This window comes from Varanus komodoensis, unplaced genomic scaffold (genome assembly GCF_004798865.1).
Source record: "Varanus komodoensis strain SLA01 unplaced genomic scaffold, ASM479886v1 scaffold1, whole genome shotgun sequence".
Classification (NCBI taxonomy): domain Eukaryota; kingdom Metazoa; phylum Chordata; class Lepidosauria; order Squamata; family Varanidae; genus Varanus; species Varanus komodoensis.
The window spans coordinates 64,102,481-64,121,047 of NW_025335268.1; the positions used below are offsets into that span (position 1 = coordinate 64,102,481).

Consider the following 18,567-nt stretch of genomic DNA (forward strand, 5'->3'; position numbering starts at 1 on the left):
CAGAGAAATCACACTAAGATCCTTGTCAAAGCAAACAGGAAAAAAAGGTTACACTGAACACAGGGAAGCCAAAAGAAATACTGTAGCTTCATGCATAATGCAGAAAAAACCTTGGACCAAGAGAAGAGTAATTCAATATTTATTCTAATTTCCACTTCATCACTAAAACAAACGGCACTGTATGGAAATGAGGCTCCTACTAAATTAAACAGAGCTAATGGCAAAATGTAACCAAGCTGCATAGGCAGCAGGCTCCATAATCATACAGGAAATGAAACAATGAATTTAACAACATCGAATGATGCTGAAAAGGAAATACATACAGTTAAACAAAACTATCCTCTAAAATGTTTTATTTAAAAAGACCTTCAGTCAACTCATCACAATACTCAGGCTATAAGACCATACCCACTTCCTTTACATCCAGTGTAGAGACTTACTTCCAAGTAAACAACTATGCAACTGCACGGTTAATGAGGGTGCAAAGTCTTTCTGATGAAATATTTTCCTAACTAGGAATGCATGCATAATGCTAATGCTATAATACCAGTCACCTGAACTTTTTATTCTCACTTGAACTTTTTTATGAGTACTTGTTCTTGGAGAAAAAACAACACAAAACGCTTATGTGTATGTGGTTTCTACTGCTTTCTGGCTTTCATGCTGTTATAATCTGCAGTCAAAGGAGAGACAAGGTGGGACTAGGTGTCTGTTGCTGAGCCCTCATGTTTATGGGAGATGTGCTCCCCTGCTTTCCAGCAATATAATGTACTGGGGGTTATACATTTTTATTTGCACTTCCTGCCACAGAGGGAGTCAACCACAGTCAGCCGGTACTGGAAACAATATTCTCTTTTCCCAAAGTTAGTGCTGCAAGTCAGGCGAGATTAAGTCCTTGCAATGCCAATAGAAGAGCTTCATCTTGCCCGTCCTTGCAAGCACTGAACCACCACAGAAACTCGGCCAAATGGTAATGCACCACTTTCCTACCTGTCGCTTTCTTCCTCCTGTCATCCTTTTTGTCTTTCTTATTCGAAGACAGGTTTTCTATCAGAGAAGTCTGTTTCAGGTCCTCTTCTGTGATTAAGTGAACAGGGTTATTTTTCATTTCCTGAAATGAAGATGATACAGGTGTTCAGCAGTATCCGCTCTATGAGGACTTCCTGTGGGTCCTTGAGGTTTTTGATACTATCTTGGACATTATGCCTGTGAGCAGAACTTATGAATGTTTGCAGCAATGTGCCATCAATATCTTGAAGTGATGTTTTTCATTCAGGCTCTGGTCCCAAAAGTGAAAATTGCTTCAACTGATTCTAACATCTAAATTCAGGCAAGTTTGTAAAATTGGTCTGTTTTCTGTTTTTGGATGTGGAAAACGGAGAGAAAGGGTGACCTTAGAGTTCACTTATCATCAGAGCTTTGAATACATTACTCTGATGCCCCAAGAACAATCTGGGCAGGGAAACAAGTTGGTATGCGGAGATTGCTGCATTTCACTGGCAAGAAGCTGTACATGCACACAAAGCCATTTCCTACATAAAGCTATCCTGCCTGTGCATGTGGTTTTAGTCTGGCTTAGAGCTCTGCAAATAACAGCATGGTCCCCGCACACATAGATCTCATTACCCTTTTTGTCTCTGTTGTTAGAAGCTCCTCCCTTGGTACTGAGTCATTTGTTTTGTGAGATGGGACAGGATTGAGCAAGGGGAAACTTAAGTCTAGAGCATTACACTTCTGAATACCAGCTGTCTGGAGTGGGAAAGAGCAAAAGCCTTCTTATCTTATAAGCTTCCCAGGGGATCTTGCTGACAACTTCCAGAAAGACAGTGCTAAACCAGATACATCCTTGCTCTAACCCAGCAAGACTGCTGGGCCTCTGTGACAGACATGTGTGCATCTAATCTCTGCATGAGGCAGCTCATCTGTCAGGTCCAAGCACAACACTATCATCTTGGATGTTAGCTCTATCCCCTGAACAATGCCAATTCTGACAGGAAACATTTTCCCAAAAAAGTACATTTCATTCCTCTTTCTTTTCATTTTGCAGAGCATTTTTCCTTGCAGCAAAACTTTATTGCACAACTATCCTGGCTGAGAAAGAGAGTATAAGTAAAATGCACCACAAAAATGAAAACCCCAAATAGGGAATTGCTACTGGTTTCACAGACAATTCACTTCAAAATACATGGATGTACTAAGCCCTGGTCTGCAGAACATGAGATTTGCCAAGCCAAATACAGCCAATGAGTCAAGTTAGCTAGCCTGTCAGGGGCTTGATACATATCTTGGTTTTGCGGCATGTCTCTGACTGTCTCAAGATTGGCAGGGAGCACTAGGCAGGCCATAATAGTCACTGACACATTGAGTTTGGTATGTCATAGCTCGGGAAGCCCTTTTCTAAAACAATGTATTCAGTAACAAACCTTTTCAGCCTTCTGGTGCATAAGATCACTGAACAAATCAGCACAGCTGTTGATAAATTTCTCACTGACTACATTGGTGTCACCGAAGACCAAAGCTGAAGGTTGTTTGCTGAAGGATCTCATCACTTGCTGAAGCAGCATGCTGGCATCTTCAACAGATAAGGAACTAGGAAGTAGAGGCTGATGCAAAACACAAAGCAAAGAAAAAAAGACAGAGATGGACAGAGATGTTTATGCTCATATTTATTATTCAGCTTAGCACAGAATTCTGCAGTCTGAGATCACCACCATTTTATTTTTAAACAAGGTAAAATATGAATGATTTATTAGCCCTTATTAGCTGTAAGCTTGAAAAGAGTCCACAGCGACAAGCAAAATTTCAGAAAAATTTGGGATTGAGATGGAGGCTCCATATTTAACATCCTGCAAGTCCTTCTGTAGAAGGATAACAACATCATCAACCTATATCTTCATTGGCTTAATCTGTATGTCAATGTCAGAAATCAACTTGAACTGACACAGAATTTAGGATACTTTGATGTAAAATCTGGCCGTTCTGTTCATTTAAATTTATCCTGTGTTGTGATTATGGACATATGAATAGCTTCATATTTGTGGATGACTGTATGAAGGATCTAGAACCTCGAGTCTTAACAGGGAGGAGCTTTCACAGAAAGCTAAAATTTTTAAAACAATATCAGAGAACAGGAGATGGGAAGAAGCTGGAGAAATAATTAAGGCCAAAGAATTTCATGAGCTAAACAACTTGATTTTCATGGGCGTTTTCAAATATAATATAAAATAGAATCACGTATAACACTAAGGCAATACATAGTGGAATTCAAAAGGTGATGTGCAGGGTTTGGTTGCATTGATCTGTGCCCAAGCACTGTCCTGCCTTGGTGAGGACAAGTATACATGTAATTCCGCCTCTAGAAAGCCTTTGCACAGAGCACTGAGCAGAAAATTACTGCAGCTCCTAAGTCTAGCAGGTGCCCATCTATCCAAACATGAATGCAAGCAGCCATCTATAGCAGTAAAATGCTCATGGGCTAAAACGTCTTTCCAAATCTACAGGTACTGTTTTGCTTAAAGCAAGCTCCTTACAACTCCCAACCTTCCTCAGCCAGCATGTATTATCAGCATGCATTTATTATATTGATTACTGCATTTAAATCCTGCCTTTTTCCTCTTGTGAGGATCCCAAGCTGGTTTACCTAGTCCTCCTTACTCCATTTTATCCTTACAACATTTCTGTCAGGTGGGTTGAGAGACAACTATTAGCCCAAAATTACACAGTGAGCTTTATAGAAGAGGGGACTTGAACCCAGATTTCGCTGGTCTCCAATGGTACACTCTCACCGCTATGCCATACTGGCTCTCATTGTAGAGCGTTTTTCTGTCTAAACATGCAAAGATTTGCATCCTAACTACTACTGCTGCTGCTGCTGCTATGTCTTCTTCCTCCTCCTCCTCTTCTCATTCAATTCAATTCTTCTTCTCTTCCTCTTCTTCTCTACCAATTCCATGTTTAACTTTGATTTCAGTTCCTCACCTACCCCATAGTAAATTTAAAAGACATGTGACACCTCAAGGTTTTTTTGTTTTGTTTTTTACTAAGAGGCAATAAAAAATAGTGTGAGTTCAGTCTCCAAAGGAACTACTTTTTAGCTTCTTTATACATAATGAAATACTTTCTTCATTCCAAGCCAATTGTGGACTCTATCTGGTAATTCTTGTACTAATAGGCAAAGTTTGTCAGCAAGACTTGCAGTTTAGGAATTGCTACCAAAAATTTGTTTACATTCTACCACTCAACTGCAAGACTGGCTCAATACCGATCTGGCTTAACACTTTCCAGGTTGGAAAACTGAGACTGGAGAGTGATGAACTTACAATGATTTTATCCTTTGGACATTCTACTCTACTTTCAGGAAATACTGAGTTACACCACAGCCCTTTTCCTAACACAAATCCCACAGAAACAAAGAAAAATGAAGGACTGTACCACTATATCCACCCATGTTCCAGAGTTGATGGCTTCATCCACAGAGGCCTCCACCTGGTCCACCATTTCCTGACCAACACAAGATGCTTTCAGAAACAAGAGCTGCAAGGACTTGTATCTTTTCTTTATGTAGTTCACAGGATCTGGGATGCCAAGTCTGGACAATGCATCGAATTCTACAAAATGACAGAAACTCTTTGACTTTGGAGACAACCAACACATTCGGTACAGGGTGGGTTAAGCTTGCCTCTCAACGGATACCAAGCACTCTTCCTAGCCTTGCTGTGGACTTGCTTCTTGCTCACACAGATGTGCTATGAAGCTGCAGTATTTATGTTAGCTAGGGAAAAGCCTATCCTGTTGGACCGCTGCGATTCTAATCACTTGCATTTTCCCCAACATGAGAAGAAGGCAATAGCCAAGCAGGGGGTGGTGAGGAATGTTGGAAATGAGTACTTCCTCTGCTCATCCCTGCCATCTTACCCAGAGCTGCCTTTGGTGAAGCAGGCAAGGGGCCATGCCTGCCTTTCCAGGTATGTCCTGTTACCAAGACTAGTAAAAAACAGAATTGGAGAAATGGAGTATGGGCGTAAGAGAGACTCGCACAACAGAGATCCTGGATATAGGCTTCTCTTGAGCATTAACCTGCAGAAAGAAAAGCTTGTTCAAAGGAAGCAAGTTACCTAAATAACCATTTTGCTTGAAAAATGAATCCACCCAGTTGCTCTGTGTCTTGGCATAGATGTCAGGGATAAACACAGCCTTATCTTGTCTTCCACCAACCACTGTGCCTTTCAGAAGCCCAGCATCAACAAGTTCTTCCAGCACAGCTGATGAAAGAAATGAAACAGTCCTTACATGTGTTGCTGCTTTTTATGTGCTAAAAGACAGCAGTTATAGTCAAAATCTACAGGGATGCATGCACACCTACATCTCATGGGACAGCCTTCCTCTCACCTGTTCCTGGTAACAAAGCCAATATAGTATTTTGCTTAAATGAACGTACATGGTTGGCAGCCTGGTTCTTTCTCACATTATTACATTTAGATTTAGAAAAGATTCTAACAGTTTATAGCTTGAGTTTGGGAGCATAAGAACACTAATAGATAACAGTTAACTGTACATAAACGTTGCTTTTGTTTTTCTTACAATATTTTTGTTATTCCCGCTACTAAAGAATATGATTTTGTCTAGCGGGGACAGAGGTGACTAAGTCAAACCCTCAAAAGTAGAAGAAACCAAGGGTTTAATGTGCATTCTGCCTAACACTACCAGAAGCTGAGATTTTGGGTAGTCAAAGGCAAACAGGTGGCCAACCATGAAGTACAATACTACACAACCCACAAGATCCTTTCAGCATGAAGGACCAGATCCTGCTGGCAGGACCAGAGCTTGGGCATATGTCCTTCATGTCCGAACTTCCATGTTCATTCTTCAGGATCATTTTGGCAGAGAGCACACATGTCCCTCCTTCATGATTCCAAGGACCTGCTTCACGTCAGTCCAATTCCCCTCCCTTTGAGTTGTTTGCAAATCCTAAGTTACTGCTGTTTTTTCTTCTATGTCATTGTTGTTGTACGCATATTGCTTTCTTATTTAAGAAGAGTGTGGACTTCTATTATTTACATGAAATAGAAACAAACATAAAGCAACTTACAGCAAGAGTTCAAAAATACACGTCAATGCATCATTACAATAGTCAGAAATCAATTCATTTTCAACAATATTTAACAAACCAGATAATAGATCAGGAGCAGACACTCTCTGGGGCACCTCCATGAAACAGCTGCTTTGGGAGTCATGGCTTAGGGCAATTGGCCTGTCCAAGAGATCAAGGACAAGGCACAAAAGAATCTGTGCCTTAATACCCTCCTCTCTTGCCCTCACTGATTTTATTACCCCCTGCCCCTGCAGATTATCAGATGGAAGTGGCAGGAATACATTCTCCCCACCTCTCCCCTGTTTGTGACGGTGAGTACCGCAGAGAAAGCGTTGGCCTGCAGCCACTCACAATCTTTATTTCCTAAGCATGTCTCTGAGCACCATGTGTGGCCCAGAGGCATTCACAGAGAAGGAAATGACAGCAGCTGCAGTCCTTCCCTATCCTTCGAAGCAATCCCAGATGCAAGGAAGAAAATTTGGTTATTACAAAAGATATGAAGGGTAGAACACCTTGGTGGGCACCAAATGAAGTAAGTTGCCCACCCCTGGACTGAACCAATGACACAGCATTTGCAGTAGCCGCTGCTGTGCTGACACTGCGGTTGTCCTGTTTTCCATCAAGGGCAGGCAATAATAGCTGAGGCAGATGAATGGCACCACTTTAGTTTTAATTTGAGCACAGAGGTACCAGAACAAAGTCTGTAAGACTCTTCATAACCCACTGTGCTTTACAAATACCTTTCCATATATTCAATGAAGAGTTGTGTTGCAAAACTGCCCATATTGCTTTAGCTAACACTTTCACAAGATTCATTACTAGAAGAGTCAGAATGAACTATTCAAAACAAAATAAACATTCCAGACAAACTTACAGTAAAGAAGATGCTCCTGAAATCCATGCCGAGTGATGAGGTTAATTATTGGTGTAGGGCTAAAGACAGAGATGATAGATGTGAAAGTTGTACATACATACATCCAGTGCTTTTGTTTATTCCAGATCAAAAACAAGGCATCTTAATGCCGGAATAATCATGCAAGCTCTAAAATAAATATAAACTGCACATTTTATCCTTTGCAAAGGGAATGTTGCTAGAATAGAATGGAAATTATTCTTGTTGCCATTGAATCTGCATTGCAAAAGTGTGAAAATTTTGTGAGGTGGGACTTCAGTGCTTGGCACACATCTCCACAGATTTGTGTCTATGGGTAGTAGTTCTAAAAACACTGCACAAACCTACACTTGTTCAACGTAACTAGAGCAATATGAAAAGTGGCAATTTAGTGCAAAATAAATAGTGCTAGTGGGAGTGCACCACTGGATCCTTCCCACAGTTTGTACAAATACAGGCAGGCAGCAGGTAAGAGCTTATGGAACTGAAATATATTTTCTTGGAGAGGACCAAAATGCTGTGAAGTATTAATAGATTCCTTCTGTTTCCTTCTTTAAGCCAGTTAAAGCCCATTCCAGACTTTCTCAAGCGACCTAGCAGATTGTGGAGAGAATGCAATATGAAAGACTAATATGAAGGACAGAAGTCTGCTTTAATGTGAACAAACCACTGGTTCTCAGGAAATGAAGTATACACTGAACAGACTTAATTATTTGAGGAACAGGCCATGCCATTTCTTTATTTATTGTGGAAACTGGCCATTCAATCTCTTTTGCTTTTTCATTTGTGGGAGGCAAATATGGTATGCATACCATCAGGCCTTATAGGTGCTAGAATGTGAGAAAGACTCCATGAATTAGCTTATTGCCACAAAAAGGCAAATGCCTCAAAACTTTCAACTCATGAGAGCAGTGCAAATCACAGCATGGAGAAGGACAGCAAAGGGTGGTGGTGGAGGTGGGGAGGGGAATCTCTTCTTTTTATCCATATATCCAAGCCACTGCCAGTTTCCCAGCCTTGGAATAACACAACAGCTTAGGAGCATCTCCTTGGCTGAGAGGTGGTAGGAGTAATGCAATCTTTATTGGTGTGAGATGTTCTGCTGTGTTAGCCTGGCTGGCTATCAACACACAAAAATTTTAGTGCAAACCATACAGGGTTGGTTTTGAGAAAGTACATTCCATTCCTCCCAGAAAATGCAACTGGATGATCCCTGGATGAGCATTCCAGGGCCCACCGAATGGATTATGAAACCCTCTGCAGTCAGAAACACCGCTCCGACCCCAGAAAGGCGAGCTGGAGATCTGACCTTAGACCATGACCTGTCAAAGCTAGCCTGGAGAAAATTGCCTTAGCTGTCTCTCCAAGGTCGGAAAAGCAACCTCAGTAGAGAAGGAGAGGGAGGATTCCAGCAGGCAGAGACAGGAGGAGACTGGAGGGTGAGATACAAAATATCTTAAACCCCTCCCTCCCTCTAAAGTACCCTAACTAGAGGAATTAAAAAGCACATTCAGCAAAGACCACAAGGGCAGAAGGGGAGGCAAACATCACCTATTTAGCTCCTCCCACCCTACTGGTTTCAGCATGTGAGAAAATACTAATTTCAGAAGCCTCCTTTCTGAGCAGTGAGCGGTGGCTTCATAGGACTGCATTCTAAGTTGCTTATGTTTCCAGCTCACCCTTCTTCCGTTATTCCTCCCCGTTCAGGTTCTTGCTTAGGATACCCTGAAGACGTCAGAAGAAAGGTACAGCAAGACTAAATCATGCAAACATAGTAATGTCTCTATCCCCTAATCTATTAGGTAGAGGAGTTAATTCCACTATAAAGCTTTGAAACAGTGACACCCAAAATCTAAAAAGCTGACACATGGCCTAGTAAATTAACTATGGAGGAATAGTTACTTGGTCTTGCAGGAAGAGTTCTAGTGTTTGTTTACCTAACACAAAGAGCTGAAGAGTGAATTATACTTCATATGTGTATCCATGCATATTTATAAGCACAGTGAAAGGCTCTCTCATTTATTTACACGCACCACTCACTCTCTTGTCCCATTCCCCACACACTAGGAAAAAATAAGTCATCCAAGTGCCACAGGCAAAAATAGCTTAACTTACCGGGTAATGGCACGGAAGAGACCACGAATACGAGCTCGATGGCGTGTAACAAATGCGTCCGTGAAAATCACCCCACGGTTGTCCTGATCAATTTGGCCATGGATAATTTTGCCCAGACGGACGGAAAATGCCTGAGAACAACACAGTAATAAACATGAATTGGATATTACATTGCCTAGTATTATGTAGGTGCTATATCATACGCTGGACCACCACGTCAGAAGTATTCTAACCAAAACTGCTTAACTCACTTCCTTGTTATGTTAATTCAGGAACATAATTTTTCTTACCTCTGGCTGCAAGCTGTTTCTTCACCCTACAGCTTGACAAATCCTTTAATGTCTACCTCCTAAAGGTCTGTGTTAAAACAATGACTCACTATCATTCTACATGAATGTAAGGACTAGTTTTGCCTTTTCAGAGAAGCTTAATGAAGCAGTAGATCTTTGATGCCTAGAAGAATACATTGTTTCCCATCGCTGCAATATATGCATACAGCAATAATAAGAACTGAATCATCCCCTCTCTCTCCTCTCTGTATATTAGATCAGTTAAAATGTCAAGCCTTATAACAGTGTTGCCATAATAAGAACACCGCCTAGGACGCGTGTCTCTAGTCCCACAATCGTAATAGCAATGGGAAGTGAAAGACATTATAGTTCAGTGAGATGCAGTCCAATTTCACTTGCGTTACCTGTTTCAAGAAGTCTCCTGGAAGATCATATGCCTTGCATAAGTCAGATATTTTCACTTGGCCAGTTTCCTGTAACTTGTCATTTGTTTCTTCTGCTATCTGATCTAGGTAACTCCTAATTTGAAAGCAAGAATAAACTTTAGCATACAATTCTAAATTTGTCTTGCATGGCTATTGTATCAATGTTTGGTTTTGTAACCATATTTAAATGCACAATCCGATCCTCCTAAAAAGCTTGAAGGTGATTCATTTATTTTTCCTCAAACAGAAGAAACTGTCAGGTTTAATATTCTTAGATAACTGAGAAAGGCAACGTACTTCCTTACATCAGTCACAGATGCACTGTGTTTGGTTTCTTGATACATTTTTTTCCTATAAGACTGATTTCTGGGGTGTAGGATTCATTGCCTAGTTTGGGCTTTTAAATAATATGACATCCGTATTTAATATCAGAAACATGTTAAGGTGTATAATTCATGTCAGCAATGGAACACAACACAAAAACAAGATATACACAGAAGAAGACATTGCTCATTTTGATATATGTTATTTTGACTCTGTTTCCCTCTGCCAAATATTCAGAACCAGAACTTCTGTGCTAGTGCTTCTTAAAAGGGAAAGAAGCTTCAGCTAAGAAGTAAGAGTTTCTTGTAGCCTCTCAAACACATATACAAAAGAGAGTTATTGCTACGGATGCTAGAAAATCCATCTTTACTTAGATACTGCGGTTTAAGAGGAAAATGAAACTCCTTATTTTTCTGTGAGCTTTTGTTACCAGCATTTCCTCTCTAAGGGCACAATCCTATGCATATTAATACAGAAAAAAATCCTACAGCTTTTACCATTTCCTTGGCAGCCATGGATTGTATTCTAAGGAGTATTTTTATCACAGGATTCTCCAACCTCGTGTCTTCCAGACATGTTTGGACTGGAACACCCAAAATTCCCAGTCGATGGCCCTGCTGGATGGGAATTCTGGGAGTTGCCATCCAAATGCCCTCTGAAGGCCATCAGGTTGGGGAAGGCTGTTCTACCATATGACATGGCATGATCCCTTGATACTTATCCTTTGCTTGGATCTTTCTTAAAATAAAACACAACAATACAGACAAAATGGCCATTTGTCTTTGCCTGAATTGCAGCTGGGAAAACCTAAATGCTTTTTCTTGACTTAGGGAAATTCGAATATGACTGTAGATCATGGAACTTCAAAAGCGTTCAGATTGTCTAAAATACATATTAACCTTAATATAGTGCTTTATTTACTTTAAATCTATCACGCAGTGTACAACAATTTAAAATGTTTTAAAAATAAATACATCAACATTAAACATAGTAAAAGCACTAAAAGTACATATTGTAAAAGGCTAAAGATATGTCTGCATAGCCTTTGTAAAAGCTAAGAAACGGGTCCAATCATAATCCTTGGGGAATACATTACATAATTTAAGAGCATCACTGGAGAAAGTTCTTTTGTACTTGCCTGACAGGCCCTTGAGAGACCTTCAAGAAGTCCTCTAAGAGGCTCTCTCTGCAGATCTTAATAACCAGGTAAGTTCATAACGAGACAAGTGTTCCCTTGTCCCTTGAGAGGCCATTCTCAAGCTGCTTAGGGCCTTTAAGGCTAAAACCAACACTTTGAATTGCTCCTGGAAAGCAACTAGCAACCAGTGCAAATCTTCCATGATAGATGTAATAATGTACTAAGAGCGGTGGAAGCCATTGCCTTGGAATGAATGCCTGGATATATTGTGTGAATGGCCTCTATTATGCTTATTCTATGTTCATCACATCTAAAAAGCTAGTTTTCCATTTACAGTGCATTCAAATACCCGTGAAAGAACTCACTCATCTAGAAGTTGTCCCAGTACCAGCTGAACGGTCCGGTCTGATTTGACAATGTCATTAGCTCGATTTTCAATATGGAGCAGATCTACATTTACTACCTGGCAGTGAAAAATAAGTTACTGTCTAGAAGTTAAATTCATTTTCTGCTGCTAAAATGATCTGATTCTAAATACTTAAATTATTATACACCAGGTACTTTTCAGTCACTTCAATATACCAGAAATATCTTAACTAGAACAGAAACAGTGCTACCAAAACTAAAACAGAATCAAGGCAAGTTAACACACAAAGTAAATTTCCAGGAAAATGTCTAATCATTATGAAAGGCTTCAATTTACTTGGTGGTCGGGTAACAGAAAAAGGTTAATGTAAATGAGATATTAATTATCTGAATGTCCCAGCAATCAGACATTTTTATTTAGATCTGCTCTGACATTTAACAAGGAAAGAGTAATAAAAAAGAAAGCCCAGTTTTCCTAATAGGTTAAAACAAGTTTCAAATGTATTAAAATAGTTTGATGACAAGTTTTCAATTTGAATAAAAATGTTTGATTGCAAAATTACAAGGAATGAGAACAATAAAATGGACCTAAAGGGGCAATATCTACAGTTAATAACAATGAAATACTGGTTAGCAGTTAGGTGCTTCCACTCTATTTGGCAACTGCTTAATGATCCAGCTGTTAAAGAAACAGCTGTAAATGTCACACTGGACCAATTAAGCACAGTTAGAAGAAATAAAAAATATATTAATGGGAAGTTACCTGCTGCAAATCCACTATGTTTACACGGCCTGCAACAATATGAAGAATACATCAACAATTAAGTTTAAAAATTATTTATTATAAATAATAATGTATACAGGAAAAAGTCCTACAACTGCCATAATTACCCAGACATGCTTGCTGGGCAATGCTAGGAGCCGTAGGGCTTCATTTTTTCTGTAACGATCCTACCCGTAATGAACCATTATTCATCACCTTTTATTTATTGATATAACTGCAGCCAATGGTCCCAAATGAGACCCTCTAGCTGGTCTCATTTACCCCCTCCTCCCCTGACCTTATGCATATTTACTTGGAAACAACCTACAGATGAACTGTGTGAAGGACTGCCCCCTTTAAAGATATCTTCTCTAGCATGGTCACCAATGCCCCCGGGCTTCTTGCCTAATGGCCAAAGTACATGGGAAGACACCTGCGCTCCTGCATGGCCTGAAGCTAAGTCACTCCTGCAGAGTTCTCTGCACTTATCTGAACCAGTATGAGACCAGTGGCAAAGGCAGCACCACCCCCATAAAGGCAGCAACATTTGCTGCAATTCAAAAGTATCCTGCAGGCACAGGATTTCTAGTATGTCTGTTGAAACCAACACTGCAATTTAATTCACTGGAGGGGGGACACTTCACAAAGATGATCTCTGCATGAAAATGCCACCCTCCCACTCCAGCTGAACTGAACTTGGAAGTCTGCTTGTTGAAATGCTTCACATACGGTAGGCTGCATCAATTCTGCTATGTGTGAGTGAGCTCCATGCTCTGTACCTAAGTTCTGTTCACAGGCATATTCAAAAAAAAGCTTTTGCACAGGAAGATTTCTGTACATGAAGTCTACTCAAGAAGAGTGGCTTCTTCTCAAGAGTGCAGAATATAAACAGTGGCCATATTTTGGACACGAAAGCAACCTTTACAGTCTTTGAATGTGCCTAGCCTTTTAGTTTTGCTGATATGCTGTTTGTGAAAAGGATGCTACAAGTTCTGATCAGAAGCAATGTTTTCTGGCAAGAATATGGCCTCAGTTACTCCTTTTCACATTCCATAGGAGTTTATTTCCAATGGTACAAAATACAATAATCATTTTCATGAACAAAGCAAATAGAAGCTGGGGGAAGGCAGTTTTCATCAGGAAAACTATCAAACTGTGCTTCTAATCTCATATCAAAGTATTATAGATACTTTCTTGAAGTTCTATTTAAGGTTTAAAGTGAACATTGCAGATCCAGCAATAATTTGTGGCATGGCATGACAGAGAGGTTGTAATCCTGTACTTACTTACCTCAGAGTCAGAACCATTAATCTCAATGGGATTTCATGTATAGGACAGCACTCTAAAAGTTAAATAAAATTACCACTAGCATTCTGAATAAAGAGTAAGATATAGTATGAGCGTTCTCTTTGTTTTTCAAGGCTCACTCTCATCAGCAGTAATTTTATTCCAACAAGCTATATTTCTACCAAAACTAATTTAGACGCAGTTCATAATATTCAGTTCATAATAATTATGAGTTCCTATTAGTTAGGCCATGATTTTTAGATGGCTCTACAAGAAAAATATTTCTATGACATGTTACTTTAAAGTTCTTTTCTATTTCCTACATTTAAGCTACTAAGGGTGCAGTTCAATGCAAGAAAAAGGCCTACAATTCCCAGCATGGTGTCCAGGGAATGCTGGGTGTTGTAGGACTTATCTGCATATATATGCCTGGAAGTGCACCTTAAATGCATTTTTTTCCTGAGGTATATATATTATATACATATACTTACCCCCACGAACATGAAGTTCATCACGTATCTCTCTGCTAATTTGGGCAGGAGTAATATACTCTTTTCCATCAAGAGTATGCACGACTTCCAGCTGTTTTTCAGCAATTAGCTTAGAAACGATCTCTATGCAATTACGTTCCGACAGTCTGCATCATAAAGAACAGCCAAAACACCTTATGTGAATTCCCAAGAAGTTGATTTTAAATATGTGAAATTTTGCTGCTGGGACAATCTGGAGAGGCCTCAGTGGTCTACTTCCATCGCACAAATATTAAGCTAAGACAAAGGCCTTGGATAAAGATAGCATGCAAGCATGTTTTTCCTTAATACTCTGTTTTACGGAAAACTGGAGCCAAAAGGTTAAATCCGCCTCCATTTTTACAGGTTAAGTCATCAGTATTGGTTATTCTTGGTATGTTAATAGATCCCTGTATTGATTGATTCCATATTAATCAACATGGATTTCAAAGTAATACTTGGTGCAAACTAAGTATCAAGTCTTATGAGGCAACAGTAAAATATTATGGCTCTGTGCTCCTTCAAGTAAGAAATCCAAGCATTTGAAGCTGTCTGAAAATTAGGCTGAGGACTGCAAATCTCTTACTGTCGAAAAACACCAACCTGGCATTGAATATATATGCTTAACACTGTTAGTTTATCTACTTCAGCTTCCTTTGCAATAGTTTATCAGATCATTAAAAATGTAGTATCTTGCAAGTGCTATAGCCTTCCAATGACTGCTAACCTAAACAATTGACAATTATTCCCATCCAAATGCAGGTTTAATTCAATAGGTTAGATCTAGCTAACCTTCTGCATGTGTGAACTGCTTCTTTCCCCAAAAGCCCCAGGAGTTCTTCTAAAACACTACTTGAAAGAACAGGGATCCTGCCCAGTGGAGTGTGTTGGGGAATGGGTGGATTGACAGGGAATGGGTGCTTACTGAACATCAGGCAGAAGTCTCTTCTGCACTGTTCACACAAAGAGCCTCCAGTGATTTCCCACTTCTTTAGTCCACAGAACCTCTTGCACCACACCTGACTCCACTCAGCAGGACCTCTCACCCTTGAGGCAGGATTCTGGTACAGCTAAGGGTTGGCAGGCAAGCAGAAGAGGGATCTGAAGATTAGCTTTCATTTACCTCTCCCCTGGGTAAACATCTGGAGTCAACCTACCATTCCCAGCCAGAAACTATTTCTGCAGGGAAACCAAAAGAATAAACTAAGAATTCCTATGGGATTTTCAGTATCACATCACTATAAAATACAATATAGATTTCAGCATTGTATCATGTTATTTTGAAAAAAATACAGAAATATATTTTGTAAGTTGTGAGCTCCAAGAACAACATATTCATTAAAGATCTAACACAAATCTTTGAGGGCTAAAAGTGGCCAGACTTAATTGTAGAGCGGGCAGAACAGCCTTTTTTCATCTTTTAACAGCAGCATGGCAGGTTAATTATTGTTTAGTAGTCTGACTTTTCTTGTTTTTCCATCTCCTACATAGAAGCAGGTGGAGTTGGGGAACCCAAAAAGATTTAAAAATTCTTAGTATAGACACACAGACTCAAGCATAAACTTTCACAGAGTACAATTCCTTATCGGATACATGCTTCTAGCATAAATAAATAAATAGCTTATGCCACAATAAACATTTAAGGTCTTTTAAGGCAGCCTTTCCCAACCGTGTACATTCCAGATGCACTCGACTACATATGGCTGTATAGTCCAGCACATCTGGATGTGGCATTGTCTATCTAGTGCAGCATTTGGTCCACAAAGTGGCCAACCAGCTGCCTTGGGGAAACCCACAAAGAAGATATAAATGCATTTTTCCCCACTTGTGTTCCTCAGCAACTGGTATGTAGAGGTATGTTGCCACCAATGCTGATAGTAACATAAAAGCTTCAGGACTTGTTGCCATCATTTGCTTTATCTTTCTTGCATTTGTCCAGGCCTTTTACAAAGCCACCCAAAATGCTGTTACTACATCTTGTGGAAGTAAATTCCATGGTTTAACTTTGTGTTGTGTGAAGAAGTAATTCCTTTAATCTGTCCTGTATTTCCAACCAACCAGGTTCATGGGATGATCAGGGAAAAATATTTTCCTATCCACTTTTCCTACAGCATGCATTAATTTGGATATCTCTATCATGTATCCCCTTCCTAGAGAGGCCCAGATTTTGTAATATTGTACAAAATCATTAACCCCTTCATAATTTATTTTTCAGTACTTTTTCTCACTTTTTAGGTTAGTTATCAAGACTGCATGTGGTATTCACACTGTAGTTGCTTTCTTGTTGTTTTAATTTGCGGTTGCTGACAGACAGCCATCCCTCTCCCATTAAAAGTTATTATCAGTTCAGATCCATTTTCTGCTTTTCTTCCAAATGTTAAAAGCACCGCTGGGGATAATTAATAATAAGAACACATCGGTAGTTCTGGAGTCGTGAAAGGGGCATTTTCAAACATGACACCTAGTTTTCGGGCATGTTTCTGTGTTCAGGATTTGCTTGGGTGTTTTAAATTGGATCCAGCCTGATACTGAGTTTCAAAGGCTGCTCCTGTGCCTTTGGCAGAAGCTTAACAAAAACTGAGTCTATTTCTTTGCAACAAAACGATAAAGCGTGAAAAGTTGCATCCAGTTACCAGCATCACTGACGTACAGCTGTTAAAAACAGGGAATGTGTAAGATCCTTTAGGAAAGAATATAATAGAGAGTAGTAGGCAACTTTAGGAGGTTGTTACGGTAGCAGTGATCAAGGACCACCGACTTGATGGGAAAGTGGCGTGCCGTTTCTACATGCATTACGGGAACTGACTGGGGGCGACTATAGAACCTCGCAGCCTTGGGGAGGGGGAGGTGCGGCGCGCGCCAGGCGGGGAGCCCCGCGAGGGGCTCGCGCCTAGCTCCGCCTCCTCTTCACCCGTGGACCTGCCCCTCCCCTCACCTCTGCGTCGCCTGGGCGAACTGGGCGGATTGGAACTGCTGAGACAGCTGCAGAATCTCTTCCCACGTCGCCGCCATCGCGGCCCCGGTCCGTGGAGCGGCGGGGAAGGGAGAGAAAAGGCTACGGCGGGTGACAAGGTGGGAAGAAAGGGGCGTGTCCAGGCAAGGCCTTCGAAACTCACACGTCAGCACAGAAGCCGTCGCCGCGACGAGGCGCGAGCAGGAGCAATCTACCTCGCTTCTTCTCTGAACGCGAACGCCTTCGGCGGCGCCCCCTGCAGGAGAACACACGCGTGCATTGGCCGAGCGTCCCTGCAACGGGCTGTTCGCTGACACGGTGTGCTGGGCAGTGTCCGGCAGCAAAATATCACCTGGAAGTCGTGATCGCATTCCTTTCTGGCCTTGGGCGTTTCCCGAAGCATAGTCTCTAACGCACTGGGCCAGGGGACGTCTGTTTAAATGTACGCGGAGCCGGGATCAGGGGGTGATCGTGCCTCTGCACAGAGGTTCCGTCCTGTGCCCTCTGACCTGGAATGAGCCTCGTGAAACTCAGGGGGATTTATTTATCAGCAAACATGCACAGGGTTGCTCTGTAATGCGATAAAAAATAAATTGATCCTGTGTGTGTCTTAGCAAATACTGTTGACTGAATTGATTTCGTTGGGCAAATCATTTTCGTGCTCTGATGGGCAGCCTGGATTCTACCCATTTTCAGAATCGGTGGCTGATGGAAATAGCAACCATCGCTTAAGGCTTACACACATGGCTGGGAAGTGATCCTCAGCAGAGCTTTGTCTGATCTCCAATTGGGCTGTATCACTGTCTACACTATCACTTTCCACTCAGTTTACTGCAAATGTTTACTGAAAGGATTGATGGCACAGTGGCTGCCACAGAGCAGCACAATTTCCATTGTTAGGATTTTCCATGTTCAAAACAATGAAGGGGTAACCCCTATACATTGCCAATTGCTACTGGTCATATACTGTTTGTTGTTTTGCGCTACATGATTCTTCTTCATTTATGTATTTATCCCCAAAATAATTCATAAATTGTATCCTTGCTTTCCTCCAGGGAGCTCAAGGCAACAAGGCAAGTGAGTAACTTATTGGCCAAAAGGTAGGCTAAATCAAATGGTATTTATCTCTTGTCTGAAGGTAAACAAAGATGGGGTCAAGCTGACCTCCTTAGGGAGGGAGTTGCAAGATTAGAAAGGGAACTGCTTATCCTGTCTGCTGATGGTGGGACAGGTAATAGGCTTAGCTGAAGAAGATCATAAATCATGTGTAGGTTCATATGGGCATGGATAGTCTTTTAGAGCTCCTGACCACAAACCTTTCAGAGATCTATAGATAAGAATATATTTGTGGGTGGAATGGCTCTCCATTCCTTTAAGCATCTATTAATAAATGTTGTTTAGTTATAATTTGACG

At 40.8% G+C, this 18,567-nt stretch overlaps 1 protein-coding gene across 1 annotated transcript in view; it reads right to left on the minus strand.

Annotated features, from left to right (window-relative positions):
- The window catches only part of UFL1 (UFM1 specific ligase 1), a 24,576-nt gene extending 7,290 nt beyond the window's left edge, over positions 1-17,286 (minus strand). The window contains exons 1-11 of the mRNA XM_044427525.1: positions 17,136-17,286; positions 14,183-14,328; positions 12,405-12,433; positions 11,641-11,738; positions 9,793-9,907; positions 9,099-9,229; positions 6,966-7,024; positions 5,115-5,261; positions 4,432-4,607; positions 2,424-2,603; positions 993-1,111 (exon numbers count right to left, since the gene is read on the minus strand). Coding sequence (XP_044283460.1) covers positions 993-1,111; positions 2,424-2,603; positions 4,432-4,607; positions 5,115-5,261; positions 6,966-7,024; positions 9,099-9,229; positions 9,793-9,907; positions 11,641-11,738; positions 12,405-12,433; positions 14,183-14,328; positions 17,136-17,212 — 1,277 coding nt within the window. The 5' untranslated portion in view covers positions 17,213-17,286. The remainder of the gene's footprint in view (positions 1-992; positions 1,112-2,423; positions 2,604-4,431; positions 4,608-5,114; positions 5,262-6,965; positions 7,025-9,098; positions 9,230-9,792; positions 9,908-11,640; positions 11,739-12,404; positions 12,434-14,182; positions 14,329-17,135) is intronic.
- Between the last annotated feature and the right edge of the window lie 1,281 nt (positions 17,287-18,567).